This window comes from Pseudopipra pipra, chromosome Z (genome assembly GCF_036250125.1).
Source record: "Pseudopipra pipra isolate bDixPip1 chromosome Z, bDixPip1.hap1, whole genome shotgun sequence".
NCBI classification, from domain to species: domain Eukaryota; kingdom Metazoa; phylum Chordata; class Aves; order Passeriformes; family Pipridae; genus Pseudopipra; species Pseudopipra pipra.
The window spans coordinates 29114667-29128566 of NC_087581.1; the positions used below are offsets into that span (position 1 = coordinate 29114667).

Below are 13900 nucleotides of genomic sequence, written 5' to 3' on the forward strand. Positions count from 1 at the left end.
ATATTTCTAACTTGTGCAAGTTCTAAGTCTTAGAAGCATCATATTATATCAGGTTTATTTTCTTATAATTAGGTGTATTTTATGGGTATTGTAGTACATGTCCTCCTGTCCTGTTCAGAACCGAAACACGCTAGCGTACATTGAGGTATTAGATACAAAGTAAATTCTTGTATTTTAAAAGGAGGGAGTGAGGGCAGGAGAACATCAACCTACCTTGAAAAAAACCCAAAAAAACCAAAACCTAAAAACCAACCAAACAAAAACCCCCAAAACAAAACAAAACAAAAAAAAAACTAGCAAACCAAAACCTTATCTTCGTATTCTTGTTTCCATGAAACAGAAAAATATACTCAACTTCTAATGGGTTTCACAGATCCAGTTTTTCTAATCTGTGAAACAAATCCACTCTAAGTAACTGTGACATTTTTCAATGTACTTCAGCAGAAAAATACACTGAGGGAAACATTTCAATCTCAAATAATTTGGGAGAGAGGTGGTTTAAAATCAGAATTATGTCTGAAAAGTGTTTAAGTACTAAAGCCCCCACTTATCCTTGGGTGACCTCATTGCATTTAGTGGCATTTCAGCATTCTAACTGGGGGCACCATTTGTTTCTTGAAACATCAGCAATTATCTGATCAGAGTTTTCGAAAATTGAACAGACAGCTGCTTACAATTGATATAGTGCCAGCTTTACAGTGCTGCAGATCTTGACTTGTCAGTTACGAGGAGATACATCTTTTATCCCTGCCTCAGCCCTGTTGTGTATCAGTTTGTTGCTTGTCTGCCCACAGCAATGTGTGCTGGTTTTGGCAACTGCAATGCATCTAAATATAGTCAATGGAGACCATTGTTTTAGTAGTGAGTATCAGCTTAGCAAGCAGAAATAGTTTGAACACCTCTGCCCATCCTAAGGCACTTGCCTCAGGGGAAAAAAAAAAGCACATTAAGACCTGGAAATACATGTTCACCTAAATTAAGGTGCCTTACCAGAAATATGGACGGTTTTTAAAAATCCTTGTTAAAGATCAGTCGCAGGATTTCAGAGGGACTTGCATCTGAGGGACTGAGGTTGCATCAGTCAGCCTTCCAGAGGAGCTGGTGCCCCCTCCACCCCCTGCTCCTTCTTCCTTTTTTTAAGTAGCAGGTTCTGTTTAGGTACTTGCCCACTGCAACGTATATCAAGCTTGATATAAAGGACTGGTGGTTTTCTCATCAGTTCCCATATGTTTTTTTAAGCTTTGCATTTTACAAGCAATGTCCAGTAGCTTCGTTCATTCTTTTTCTGGAGAACATGATGATACTCTCGACAGAGTAAGAAAAGAGGACCAGGGTACTATACAATGGTGAATGTCATAAAAGGTAAATCGAGTTCAAGACATACTTGAATCCTTGCACATCTTTGGACAGACCTTTACAGCTCTCAGTATCTTAGTCAATCAACTTTTGTGGGTAAAGGCCTTGAAAATAGTGGCTGATCTCATGCCAATAAGGACCTTAAAGAAACTATCAGAGGATGCTCGAAAGACATATTTGGCAGGTAGAAGTAGGATAGCTCTTCTAAGGAAGATCTTGGTGAGGTCCTGCTTATATCTGACAATGCCAACAGACTTCTCTCTGTCATTAGTCTCAATTCTGCCATTTCCGAGGGTGATGTATATAACCTATCTATAAAACAATCCTGTAGTTACCTTACCAGAAGGACTTTAGGTTGCTGCTTTTTAAGTGGAGATGTGACAAAGCACATGAAAGTCACCTGAAAAACAGCAGTGAGCCTTTTTTTTTCCTCCAACAAAAGGCAGACAAAATTTGGTTCAGTCTTGAGCATTCAATAACCTTCTTGTGTTCAGACAGCCCTGGCTGTGACTCAGATACTGGCAGTTAAACACTCCCAAGGGTCCTCTAGCACTCAGTGCCATCATCCTAAAGAAACAGATGCCCCTGGGCTCAGGCTTACAAGGAAGAGGCCAAGTCTATGTTTCTTTTCAGCTTTATCCAAAAAACCAGAAGCTGACTGAGCAACAGATATAATATAAAAATTCAGATGAGTAACCAGAATAAAAATTAAAATAAGGCTCAAAAAGAACCCCAGACATGGAAAAGACAATTTAAGAACTTCATTTAATTGCTTAAGCAGCAAGCAGCACTGCACATTTCTACCTTGTTCCTTGTGCATGTGTTTCGATCTGCTGTCAAGATTTATGTTACTTTTCAATTATAACATTTAAGCTCATGGGAAAATAAACAAAAAACCACTGCAATTGAAATTTTAAAAAGCGTTTGCCCATTTCTTCTCAAAAATCTAGCAAATGGGAGAGCAGAAAGGCCTGAACCAGGACCTTTCACCCCCCTTGGGCTTGTCCTCACCATGAAGTTGCAAGTCATGGTCTTTGCATTCTCTTCCTCTTGCCACTTCTATCTTAGTGTTCTTGGGCACTGCATTGTGTACCTTGAGCATAGCATTGCAGCCCTGACTGTGGCACTGGCCCTGTGAATAGATGCAGGCAGCTGCCAGTCTCTGTCCTGAACTATTTGCATCAGTGCTACTGTGCAGCTGGCTCATGGAGTGGGGCATGCATGGAATGGGGGATCAAAGTCATGTAAGATTGCTGCAGGATTCTAGTGAGTTGTATACAGCAGCAGGATGCTGAAGAGTGGTTGGAAAAGTAAGGCATTTTCTTATCAGAAAGGGGAGGTAGGACTGAATTTAATTGTCTCTAGATTATGCAGGAAAGTTTTATGGTTTGGAGCTTTAGGCATGGAACCTGAAATCCTCAATATAGTTTTCAAATCATGTCCAAATGACATCATTCAAGGAAATTCTAGCAGGGCAAATTGTTTGAATTTCCTAAATTTTCATGCCTGGCAATTTGTTTTGGAGACACACATGTACAACAAAGGGCCTTTCACAGAAAAAATAGTACAATTAATAAACAAATTGTCTTTGTGTAAAGAAACCAGTAGGGAAAAATATTAAACCATTTTCCATTTTTCTTACTACTAGTTGAAACTGGATAAATCTTATGCTCTAGAAACTGCAGAATATTTTTGTCTAAGTAGATGGAGAGTTGTTTAGTAGATGAAGAGTTGTTTGGCTTCACTGTGGGACAAAATTTGATGATTTATATATAATCCAATTTAAGTCCTTACATTGTGATCCCACCAGTCTCTTCTTGACTGTGTTCATTTCACTTGCTCTCTGTTGATACTGGTTTACAGAATCCTAACAGCCTAAGCAGAAAACTATCTATTTTGAGAACATGAGCTGAATGAAACATCCCATACATACGCCTAATTCACACTTATGAAAAATAATTCTTCTTTTGTAGAGTTGAAGGATCTTTAGCTGAAACAAAGTTTTCTGGATTCAGAAAGAATTTTGGGAAGATTGGATCTTACCATCTTTATTCAATTAACATGCTATCATGAAGGCAGTTAAGAAATCAAAGACTGACTGTCTCACAAATCAACGGCATTAAAAGAAAACAGAAGTTTCCTGCCCTTTCGCTGTCATGATGAATCTTACACCACATTCAGGTCACCTGTGTAATTACTAGGGTTGGTAAAACATGATGATGAAAACTAAACATAAAATTTAAATCTAGCCAATTATCTGACTGTATCTCCTTTTCTTCTCGTTCTCCTCTGCTTCCAGTGTAACTGCTAAGCCAAAATGTGTGCAAACAAATACGTTAAATCTAAACTTAGTATATACAGAACTCTCTAAGTTGTACCATGCTATCAGGGTACAAGCTTTCAGGTTAGTTTCTAAGATACTACTAATTATGACTCTTAGAGGCAGAAAAGAAAACATAAGACCAGAGTCTGTAGCATAGCTCATTTTTATTGTTTAAACAGTTTTTGCATAGGAAATATATCCGCTTCCAGTAATTGACTGCAGTATGAGCAGCTGCTAGCAGTGTAGGCTGGATATAACAGTAACAATCACATTAAGTCAAGCTTGATTTACACCAGTTTAAAACTTGTGGCAGTTGAGTTCATTTGTAACCTAAAAAAAAAGTACCAAAAAGAACATTATTATCCTCCAACCAGGCACAATAAAAACCTTTGTTAACACTCAGGCTAAAAGCAGTTTTGATGCCAGAGGGCCCTAATTCCAAAATTAAGTAGCTGTACTGTAATACATCCTACTAGTGAAGGTTCATTACACAAAGACTGTGCATGCACCGTCTTTTTAATTAAAATGTAACCTTCAGGATTTATGGCCTCCAGTATGGGGAAAAATGCCAAAAGTTTTAAAATGGATCAACCCTGGTATGTAGCTAGCAAGCAATAACTGACTACTTGTCACCTACAGTTGTACTAAATGTATCTAAAGAAACACACAGCCCTACAAAAGTTGTTCTCAGAGAAATATCATTGAGATGGGGTGCCTCTTCCCAGCTTACTAAAAGTTCTATATGATATAAGCACAAATTAACAGCTTAATGAAGACATCTAATGCAGCTCTTGAGAAGCCTATGCCTGGGATTAAGGAACCCCTCACATTCTACAATGTTGTAGAGATTATTTTTGAAGAAAATGTTATCTGAAACATATTTACAGCTGAACTCAACAGAGACTGTGAAATTGAACAGGCACTGCTCATTTGTTTGAGTTTTTTGGTAAACATTTTGCTGGTTTTTGTTTCTTTCTCATTTTGCATCAACTTCTATCAGTCCATGCAACTTCAATGCCCTCAATGAAGAATGCATAATAAGCCATACTTCTTAAAAAACTTCCTTCTGCATATAGAGATACATTTGCCACATCAGTCCCTGTAGCACAGTTTTCAAAACGATTCTGTCAAAAATACAGTAATACAAAGACTGGCTTTAGTGTCACTAGCTCACACTGCTCTCCATTTATTTAGGCCACCTTTTGTTTTACTGTTACCGTATCATGCAATGAAAGTATCAAAGGCTTATTCTAGTATATCATGATGCTAGTGGCACTGAAGCCCTTTTTACAAATTCAACATACATCTGAATTGCAACACACAGATATTTCTAAAGAGTACTAACTAGTGAACCCTTTTATCATAAAAAACAAACAAACAAACAACTACTTACAACCATTGAAGAAAAAATTGCAACAAAAAATGTAAAAATTGACCGTCTCCAACTTGTCCCCTTTACTACTGACAACGTGACCAACAGAGCTGTGGCATGGAAACAGTACAAAGAGTTGTCATGGCAATAAGTTTGGCTGATGCAAAGGTCACTGTGCAGGGTTAAAGGGCAAAATAAGTGGTCCATGTTATCCTCCAACTGCAGTGCTCCACCACACCCACATAATTCTGAAAAATTAGAAAAACTGGGGAACTAGCAGAAAGTGCAAATAAGAAGGAGGCAGTTTTCAGCTCCTTCAGCATGGAGTAGAACATTCAGCTTTGAGCTTTTCCTGTTTAACTTTATTAGCTGGCATATGATTTTACTCTCTCTTTTTTTTTTCTTAAGCTTTCTATAGAAACCCAATAAAAAAATCCAGGAGCATGCAGCTGGTTAATGTTAACAAAAGACCTTGACAGGATCATGTAAACCATAGAGGATGTCATGCTTGGGGCCTTACTGCCAGCAACATTAGAGAGTTTTTTTATTGAAAGTGAAAACTGTACACTGAATATGGGATAACTTTCTGCAGCCTTCATAATCTCACACAGTACACATAATTTAAATTTAGGTACAGAACACACTCCGGTGTCACAGATGTCCTTGTGCAATCTCTTTCATTAAGTCCTTATGAAGCTACAAGTTGCAAATCCAAAATTCTGCTCCCTGAGGACACAGCTGTGTGAGACTTAAGTACTGTTTTAGTTTTCTGCCTATCCTGAATTGCTCTGTGAACCTAATCTTAAATACCATCATGTAACAATCACAAAAACTTTTGCTAAAGGCCATATATACTAATAAAAAGACAGTGGTGCTTCCAACATTTTGAAATGCTCTGAAAACCAACTTTTCCAATACTAAATACAACAAAATAACCTTCATAAAATATAACTTTTCTCCATTTACATTTTTAAAGGATTAGTAACCCACGCTTTTCAAGCACAGGAATCTGCGAAATAACTCCTAACATGGACAGATTTTTTTTTTTAATACATAAATTAAGAAACTGGAGAGTTTTAACCCAAGTCCAGTTTCCAAACAAAGAATATTTTTGTTTAAAAATGGAAACACATTTCCATTATAATTGTTAAAAAGTTAGCTTTACAAACAAGGGTATTTTAATTAAAAAAAAATCCTTAACAAAACTATACAGTGTACAAATTACTGTCTACAAGGTAGGCGGTTCATTCAGAAGATCCTCCTTTCTTCTTGCTACTTGCAGCTTCACAAGCTCATTCACATATTTTCAATGGAGCTGCCCACCTGAACATCACCCCACAACTATATTGCTATAATTAATATTTTTGCCATGTCTTTATGTACAGTCTCCTTCACTGCCTTTTTTTTTTCCTTAGTCAAGCCTCAAGCGTTCATGTCACTCCAGGGGAAACACACTTCAGTGGCACAGCCATGAGGCCAGGGCTGCAAAGCAACTTAATAAAGGCAGAACAGTGCACATAGAACGGGGTGGCTCAATTTAGTCAGAATACACTTCCTGGTGAAGGAGGAGGCCAGAGACTGGATTTGAGTTCTCAATCATCTTAATCTTTTGACTGCTGAGCTCAAAAAAACCCAAAACAAAACAACCAACAAAACCAACCTACAATAAATGAAAAGTTCATTATCTTCCAAACAGGCTTTTCTATTAGAGAGGCAGGTGTCAAAAACCCACAGTTGCTGAACAATCTCATTTATTCACATGGAAGAAAAGAGTTTACTTTTTAAAAAATTGCATCTGTAAGCTCAGCTTTTTTTGCATATAGGTGGTCAGAGATTAAAAAAAGGCTCTGTTAAGGACATCCATCTTCCTACAAGGGCAATCATCGTTTTGGCTATTGCATGTTGAAGCCTGAATTTGTTCCAATTTTCTCCCAATGTGCTACTGAAAGCATATGGGGAACACCTTTCTAATGGTAATAATCAAGAATGTCGCCCTAGCACACCTTTCTGCTTCCAAACTGTTCTGCATCAGTGACATGTGTAAAGGACAACACATAATTTATTTCACCAGGCCAGAGCCTATGATGCACTCCGGTTGGGTCGAGCATACTTTGTCATATGTTTAGCAAACAACTGATCTACCATGGGGCTCAGAAAAAGAACAACATAATTTTACCTTTTTTTTCTTTTCTTTTCTTTTTTTTTTTTTTTTTTGTGTCTTATATTTTTCTTCAGTTTAGCTAAATCTCAAAGATTTATTTCTTTACAAATCCTGTCTCTTTAGTCATTCAGGCCCTGCCCACACGTTTCCTCCTGGAGACACAGGGTTGTGCCACCACCACGGCTCTTAAGCAACATGGACTGGCTGAAGCCAGAAGCGACTAATGGTGGTGTGCCCCTGACCAGTACTCACAGGGGTGGCTGAAGCTGGAGCTGCACCTCTGGGACTGCTCCAGAGTAAGAAAACCTCCTAAAGGCAGAGACAACTGCAAAGGATGGATTTTCCTACCAGGGTATCTTATATCCACATCTATACTCTCCTCTGCTTGCACCCTAATAAAAGGATGTGCTTTAAAGAAAAATTCACCCTGTGTTAAGCCACACATTGCAAAGAGCCCTGGTGTATAAGAGGTCTCCAGCAACAGGCCCATTACTGGTCTACCAAATGCGATTTTACTGGAAAAAGACCTTCATTTCCATCATAGTCTAATTCCTTGCATAAATTCCTTCTCCACTACCGCCTAGAACTCTCCATGTGATCTGCCGTATGAGAAGACTTTGCAAACCTCTGATGTAGCCCAAGCTGGCTGAAAGTTGTAATTCAGATGCTGTGAATTAAAAAACTTGGTGGAAGGACAGGGATGAAAATAATAATGTGAAGTAAAAAAAAAAAAAAATAAATGTTACCAGTCAAGCAGTCTAAGGGAGGCAAATTCTCTGCATAAACAACTCCAGAGTCAACTGGAGTCACTGGAACTATGCCGGCAAAGATTTTGGCCCTGTATTTGCATTTCCTAGACAAACCAAGTGTCTTTGTCATTCTGAGCTAAAAGCATTTTCTAACATGCACTCTTTTGGGTGCAGTATCTGCCAGAATGGAAAATGCTTCACCTCACTGTGGGTCTTGACCTATTTCTCTGTCTGTCTCTCTTTCTCAAGAAAAAAACCCTTGAAGTAAAACAATTTCCTCAAGTCAAGTCTGCCTCCAACAGAATTCATTATTTATTTTTTAAATCCAGAAATGATTTCAGCTTGCACCCCAGGTGTGAAGTTAAAAAGAGGGAACCGATATGAAAGTTTGTCACAGTAGGCAGAACAGTTGCTTTGCAGCCCTTGCCTGGCTAAGGGTGCACTGCTTCACAGCTACACTGTAAAGTGTTAAAAATCCTCCCCACCCACCCCAGAATATATATATATATGTATGTATAAAAAAAAATCCCCTGTCCACCTCTCAGTACAGAAAAGGACCTCATCACACTGCAAAAATAGCAGTACCCACTTTGGTCAATTAAAACAAACAAAAAAAGCATACAGTATTCCTTTTTTTTTTTTTTTTTAAATCTGTGTACTTACCTATAATAACCAATACAGCTAAAAGCACTACCTACATAGGCAAAACTTGGTATTGCATAATTCGTATAAATTTGTATCCCCTCCCCCCAATATTAATTGGAAGATGAAAAACATGAAAGGTTAATAGAAAAAACACCAAAATACTGAAAATATTGCTGGTCGATTACAATTCTTAAGCGGCAACTATACACAGCCATGATATGCTTTATAAATGTGAGATAAAGGTATAACTGTCTAAAAAATCCATGATGTCACACATTTTTCGCATCTGGAATACAAAATATTTTGTCATAAAAATGGTAAAGATTTAAAATTATAATAAATGCAGCAAAACAAGTGTAGTGATGTCAATTTTTTTGTAGTTTTTTCTTTTTTTGTTTTTTTCCATTTTTTAGATTTCAAGGCAAGGCACGTAATGTGGACATTATATCTTCGTGCAAATTAGGATAACTGGAAAGAGTATTTTAAATTTTTAAAGAGACATAGAGGCAAAATGTCTGCCCATGCACATTATATTTCTGTCAATATGTGAAAATTGTTGAACAAGGCTAACTTCTGAAAGCACCATGCAAGTTTACAGCACCCTGTAATTAGACTTACATTAAGAGTGCATTATTTAAATACAACATATCCCCATCCTGGTATTACCAGTTTGTAAACGGTAAGCTTTGCCCTTGTGACATGGATTTGCCTATGTCTTTGTCTCTATGATGTAGATTTTACTGAAAGATGTAAACCCTATGGGTTCTTGATGCAACAAGTAACTTTAAATAAATAAATCCTACCCCTCTGTGGAGGCAGCAGCTAAACCAACATAAGTGCTGTGTTTCCATTGATTTCTTTTTCTCAAGAACATGATTTGTCTTGATTTAATGCCTTTTAATGCCCTCAAAAATTGAGGGGAAAAGTAAGTTTGTTCAAAGTAATTTTTATTTCTATTTTTAATCCCCTCAATTTAGAGTCCAAGGGCTGAAGGACTTATAGTGATGACCCCTTAGATACGATTTTTAAATTGCACTTGCCTCTGTAAGTGTTTGTTTAGTGGGGAAAATGTCACTTTTTTCAGTTTCTTTTTTTGTTTTTACTGTTGCATGAGAAGATAACACTTTTACCTATGTAGAGGCATTTCTTTCATAGAGCCTGTGTGTTCATACTGATTGAAAACTTCAAACCGCATAACACACTATAAAAGGCTGAATTAAGGGCCAAAGTTTAATAAATCCATACTGATAACTAAAGGCTACAGAGCTTATTTTTAAAACATTTAGAAATCAGAGTGTTGAGAAAATGGCTGGCTCACAGCCCTTGTCCTCCTGCAGCTCTGCTGCTGCTGCCTAGCCTTTGTTTTGTGAGATAACCAGGAATAGTGATCTCATGCGTAAACAACAAGAATACTAAACCAACAGAACTAGCTTATCATGCAAATATTAAGGCATCTAGAAAGTCAGTTAAAATATATTGTCGGAGACAGAACATCTATTTCCCAGCGGACTTCATATAACAAAGGCTACTTAGCAGGAGCTGCATTCTACCCATCAGTGAAATATCATCGACCCTTTGTATCTCATTTCAGTTTCAACCATAAGGGAATTAGTGATTGTAAGAGCTGCATTTGCTGGTCTACTTTTTCTTCTTTCTTCAGTTTCTTTTCTCATCCTGTCTTCTTCTCTTTTTTTCTTTTTTTTTTTTTTTTTTTAAATTTTGCTTTTAATTGTAATAATTTTTTTTCCCTCAGTTGCTTGTTTCTGCTTGAAGGAAAGGCTCTCCAATTATGTTCAAACCATAATTTGGGACATTTGTCGGCAGGATCGATGTCCTATTTGATACTTGAAAAGGAACCAAGCTAGCCCAGGTACCAGGACTGTTGAAAAGGGGAAAGAGACAAGGAGAGAGAGAAAGAGAGAGAAAAAACAAAACATAAAATTAATTTGACTCAGAGTTAAGCCAATATTCATTATTACTACAGAAAATATATTCATTATATCACTACTATAATGAAAAATATTCATTATAGCACTACTTAAAATAAAATTGGAAACCAAATTGTGACCATTACTTGAGATTTTACTTCCCAGTTTTCTTTGTGAAAGTATGAGTTATTTGAAAGAAAAATAACTTTGTTGAACTCAGTTGCAAGTTGTAACACTCCTGTGTTACATTAGGTGGCCTGTCTATGAAAGCCCCCCAAAAATTTCAGACATAAATATATAGAGCAGACACAAGTAAATCATATAAGTGACAATATATAGCACAACAAATGTTATTTAAGAGCTAGTGAAATACACTACAGTGTACAGGTTTTTCTCTTTTCAAGAATGCTGTACAAAGATTCAGTTGTTCAGCTTCCTGTGCAAACCTTACCCTCTTACAACCCAGCAGTTTATCCCAAGTTGGGCCTCTCAGGTGTGCAGATCACCAAGAGAACAGAAGACTTTTAATATTCAAAAAAACAGAAAGAGATTTTTCCCTAAAAGTGTCAGAGTCTAAGGAACACCAGCTAACACAGGACCCAGTCATGTAAACACCTGCAGCCAAGGCTAGCCATCAGTCAAGGGTAGCAGTGAGTACCATAACTTTTTCAACAAACCTCTGAGAAATAAAATATTTTCAAAGACAATTCAATGACTAAAGGAACTTAAGTCATTATTTCAAAAGCACTCTGACACTAAGGAGCTGAAGTCCCAATGGCACTGACAAGTTCAACAGGCACCAAGCAGAACAGGTACTGTCCCCAACACTATTTGCAAGATGGATACTCAGAGACAGGCCTCAGCTGCTGCTAATCAGTACCCAGCACAGACCCTGAGCAGCCTTTTCCTTAGATGTGATTCTGGCAAATCAGAAATCCAACCCAAATAATCCTACGCTATATGGTTCTATGACTTTAAAGAAAGTCTTGTCACATTTAATCAGAAATAAAACAGCATCTTTATGTCAGTAATCATTGCCAAAGAAGTAACACCAAAACTGGACACAGAGCATGCAAACACATCCTTCCTCTGCATTCCACTTATCAAGTTTTTCTCCTCACTAGGTCTTTCCACAAACATAACTGCTTACTTGGAAATACATTCTGGGATTAGATTGATGAGTTTCATGATAACACATCTGAAGACTAAACCCTCTGACGGTGTTTTGCGGAGGATGCATGCTGGAAGTTTTCTTTCCTCTCTTCTTTGGTCCCCTTTTTGGACTGCTCTCTCCTGGGTAAGCAGATGCACTTTCATGGTAGTGGTGTAAAGAGTAAAACACACTCTTATTATCTATTTTAAATGTGTACAAAATAATACATTTTACCTGACAGACTTCTGTGGTCTTTTCAGTTGCTGCTGTATGAATATTAAAGAATGCAGTCAACTTATTTTGTGAAATCCAGGGGACATATTCCTCAGGTCTTTCATATTAAAAATAATACAAACAGCTACTGTCATGTACTCCTGTTTCATACTATTTACCTCTCTAAATCTGTTAATTTACTATTTTGACTCCTAACAATTAATTTCAGGTGTCCTGTTTTAGACACACAAAAAAGTGGAATTCCTGACCTGCTTATCTCAATGATGGTCAAATTCTGAAGGGAACAGCACCAATTTTATTTCATCAAGGAAATAAAATAAATATGAATATCTTATTTTTTTCAATGTCTCAAGTACAAATATTATTCAATAGGGTGTTTTGTTTTATTTTGTTTTTCAGTTGGTATATTCTTGAAGGACACCCGAAAATCTTCATAATTTTAAACTCTTCAGAAATTAAAAAAAAAATCTCCTGTTTTCAAAATCTAAGATCAGCTAATACATTTCACTAAAATTTTTCTTTTTTTTTTTGTTTCAAGTCTATTGACTATTAAAAAAAGTCTGTTATGGAGAAAAAAAAAGTTTTGAAAATTAAAAATCACAGTTACATCACAAATCTTCAAGCACTCACAAAGACTAAACCCCAGTTATGCATGAAAGATTTTTCCAATGAGATCTGATGAAAAGATTATGTTTCAAAAAAAAAAAAATAAAGTCAATACCAGAATCTCATCTAAGAGGCTTAATTGTTTCAACTTATTCTTCATCTTCCTTCAAAATTTGTTTTAAAATGCATTTTTTTTGCTCCTTCCTCTTTGGATTTCAGTGATGTTAAGAAGTAAATTATGAAATAACAGACAAAAAGCAAATTGCTTCCAAGCACAGGGATTTGTTAAAATAGGAATTAGTAACAAAAATATGAAGAACCAAGAAGATTTGTTTGCTTGGGATCTGCTTGAATGTATGTTTTACAGTGCACAGTTCTTTGCTGCCCTGTAACACACGATCTACAGTATTTAGTGACTTCAAACAAAATAGAAGACTAATTAAAAGAATGTTTGACATCAACATAGTATTTAAACATAGTATTTAAACAATTTCTGTGGCAAAGGCTAAACACACAGGCTCCAGGTTATCTTTCTGAAGATTTACAGTGCACTTCAGTGGTTGGACACATATATATGTGTGACATTTTGCTTTGTTTTAAAGTTGCCAACCTTCTAATGACTACAGTGGGTGAAGAAAACAAGTAAATGGTGACTAAAAACAAATTACTATTTGCAGCAGCTTTTTTATCCACTACTTCAAATACCAGACAGAGATTTTGATTTCTGTGGAAAGTCCTCAATAAAATAAGTTGTAGCAAGTGCCTAACCAGACTGTTACTGCTGTATGACCTACAAATCTATTACAGGTGTTTATTTAAACCTTTCAAGCCTCCATCCTTATATTATGACCATAAGAAAAATGCAGACTGCAACAAATTCATCAGCACTGTTTATGAATCCCAAGGGAGTAACAGATCTCCCATGTTAGCACTGTGTGTATCCCACGGGAGTTTTGAAGTCCCTTGCACTGCTCGCACCAAGCCTTCTGCCAGAAACAGTGGTGCAAGCAGCAGAGCACCCGTGGGACTGGGTAAACCTCACACCATCCTCCTGCAGGGCTCGAACAGCTGCCAATCCCACATCTCGGGAGATGACTGAAGTCCTGGTCTAAACATCTAAACTGGGCAGAGTCTGACTGTGCTGGCAGCTGGAAAAAACAGCCATTCCCTCTGTTTGCTGGCTCTTCTTGAGCCATGATCTTCAAGGCATGATGAGTTCTGGCTATATTTTAGGAAAAAACATATTTTGGGAAAAAACCTTATCATACTACAGTAAGTCTATCTTGGGCCACTGCAGTCCTGGTTTCACCACCAGATGCTCACTGTAGACAAAGGAAGAAACCTGACTGAAAGCTACTGAGGAGGACAACCCT

General features: G+C 37.1%; 1 protein-coding gene across 16 annotated transcripts in view; it reads right to left on the reverse strand.

Annotated features, from left to right (window-relative positions):
- Nucleotides 1–3824: 3824 nt before the first annotated feature.
- NFIB (nuclear factor I B) overlaps nt 3825–13900 on the reverse strand; it is a 168743-nt gene continuing 158667 nt past the window's right edge. For 15 of the 16 annotated variants that reach the window (XM_064641632.1, XM_064641628.1, XM_064641627.1 and 12 more), the window contains one exon: nt 3825–10485. In XM_064641632.1, the coding sequence (XP_064497702.1) occupies nt 10468–10485 (18 nt within the window). In that variant the 3' untranslated portion in view covers nt 3825–10467. The remainder of the gene's footprint in view (nt 10486–13900) is intronic. The other variant, XM_064641629.1, reaches the window with a different exon arrangement.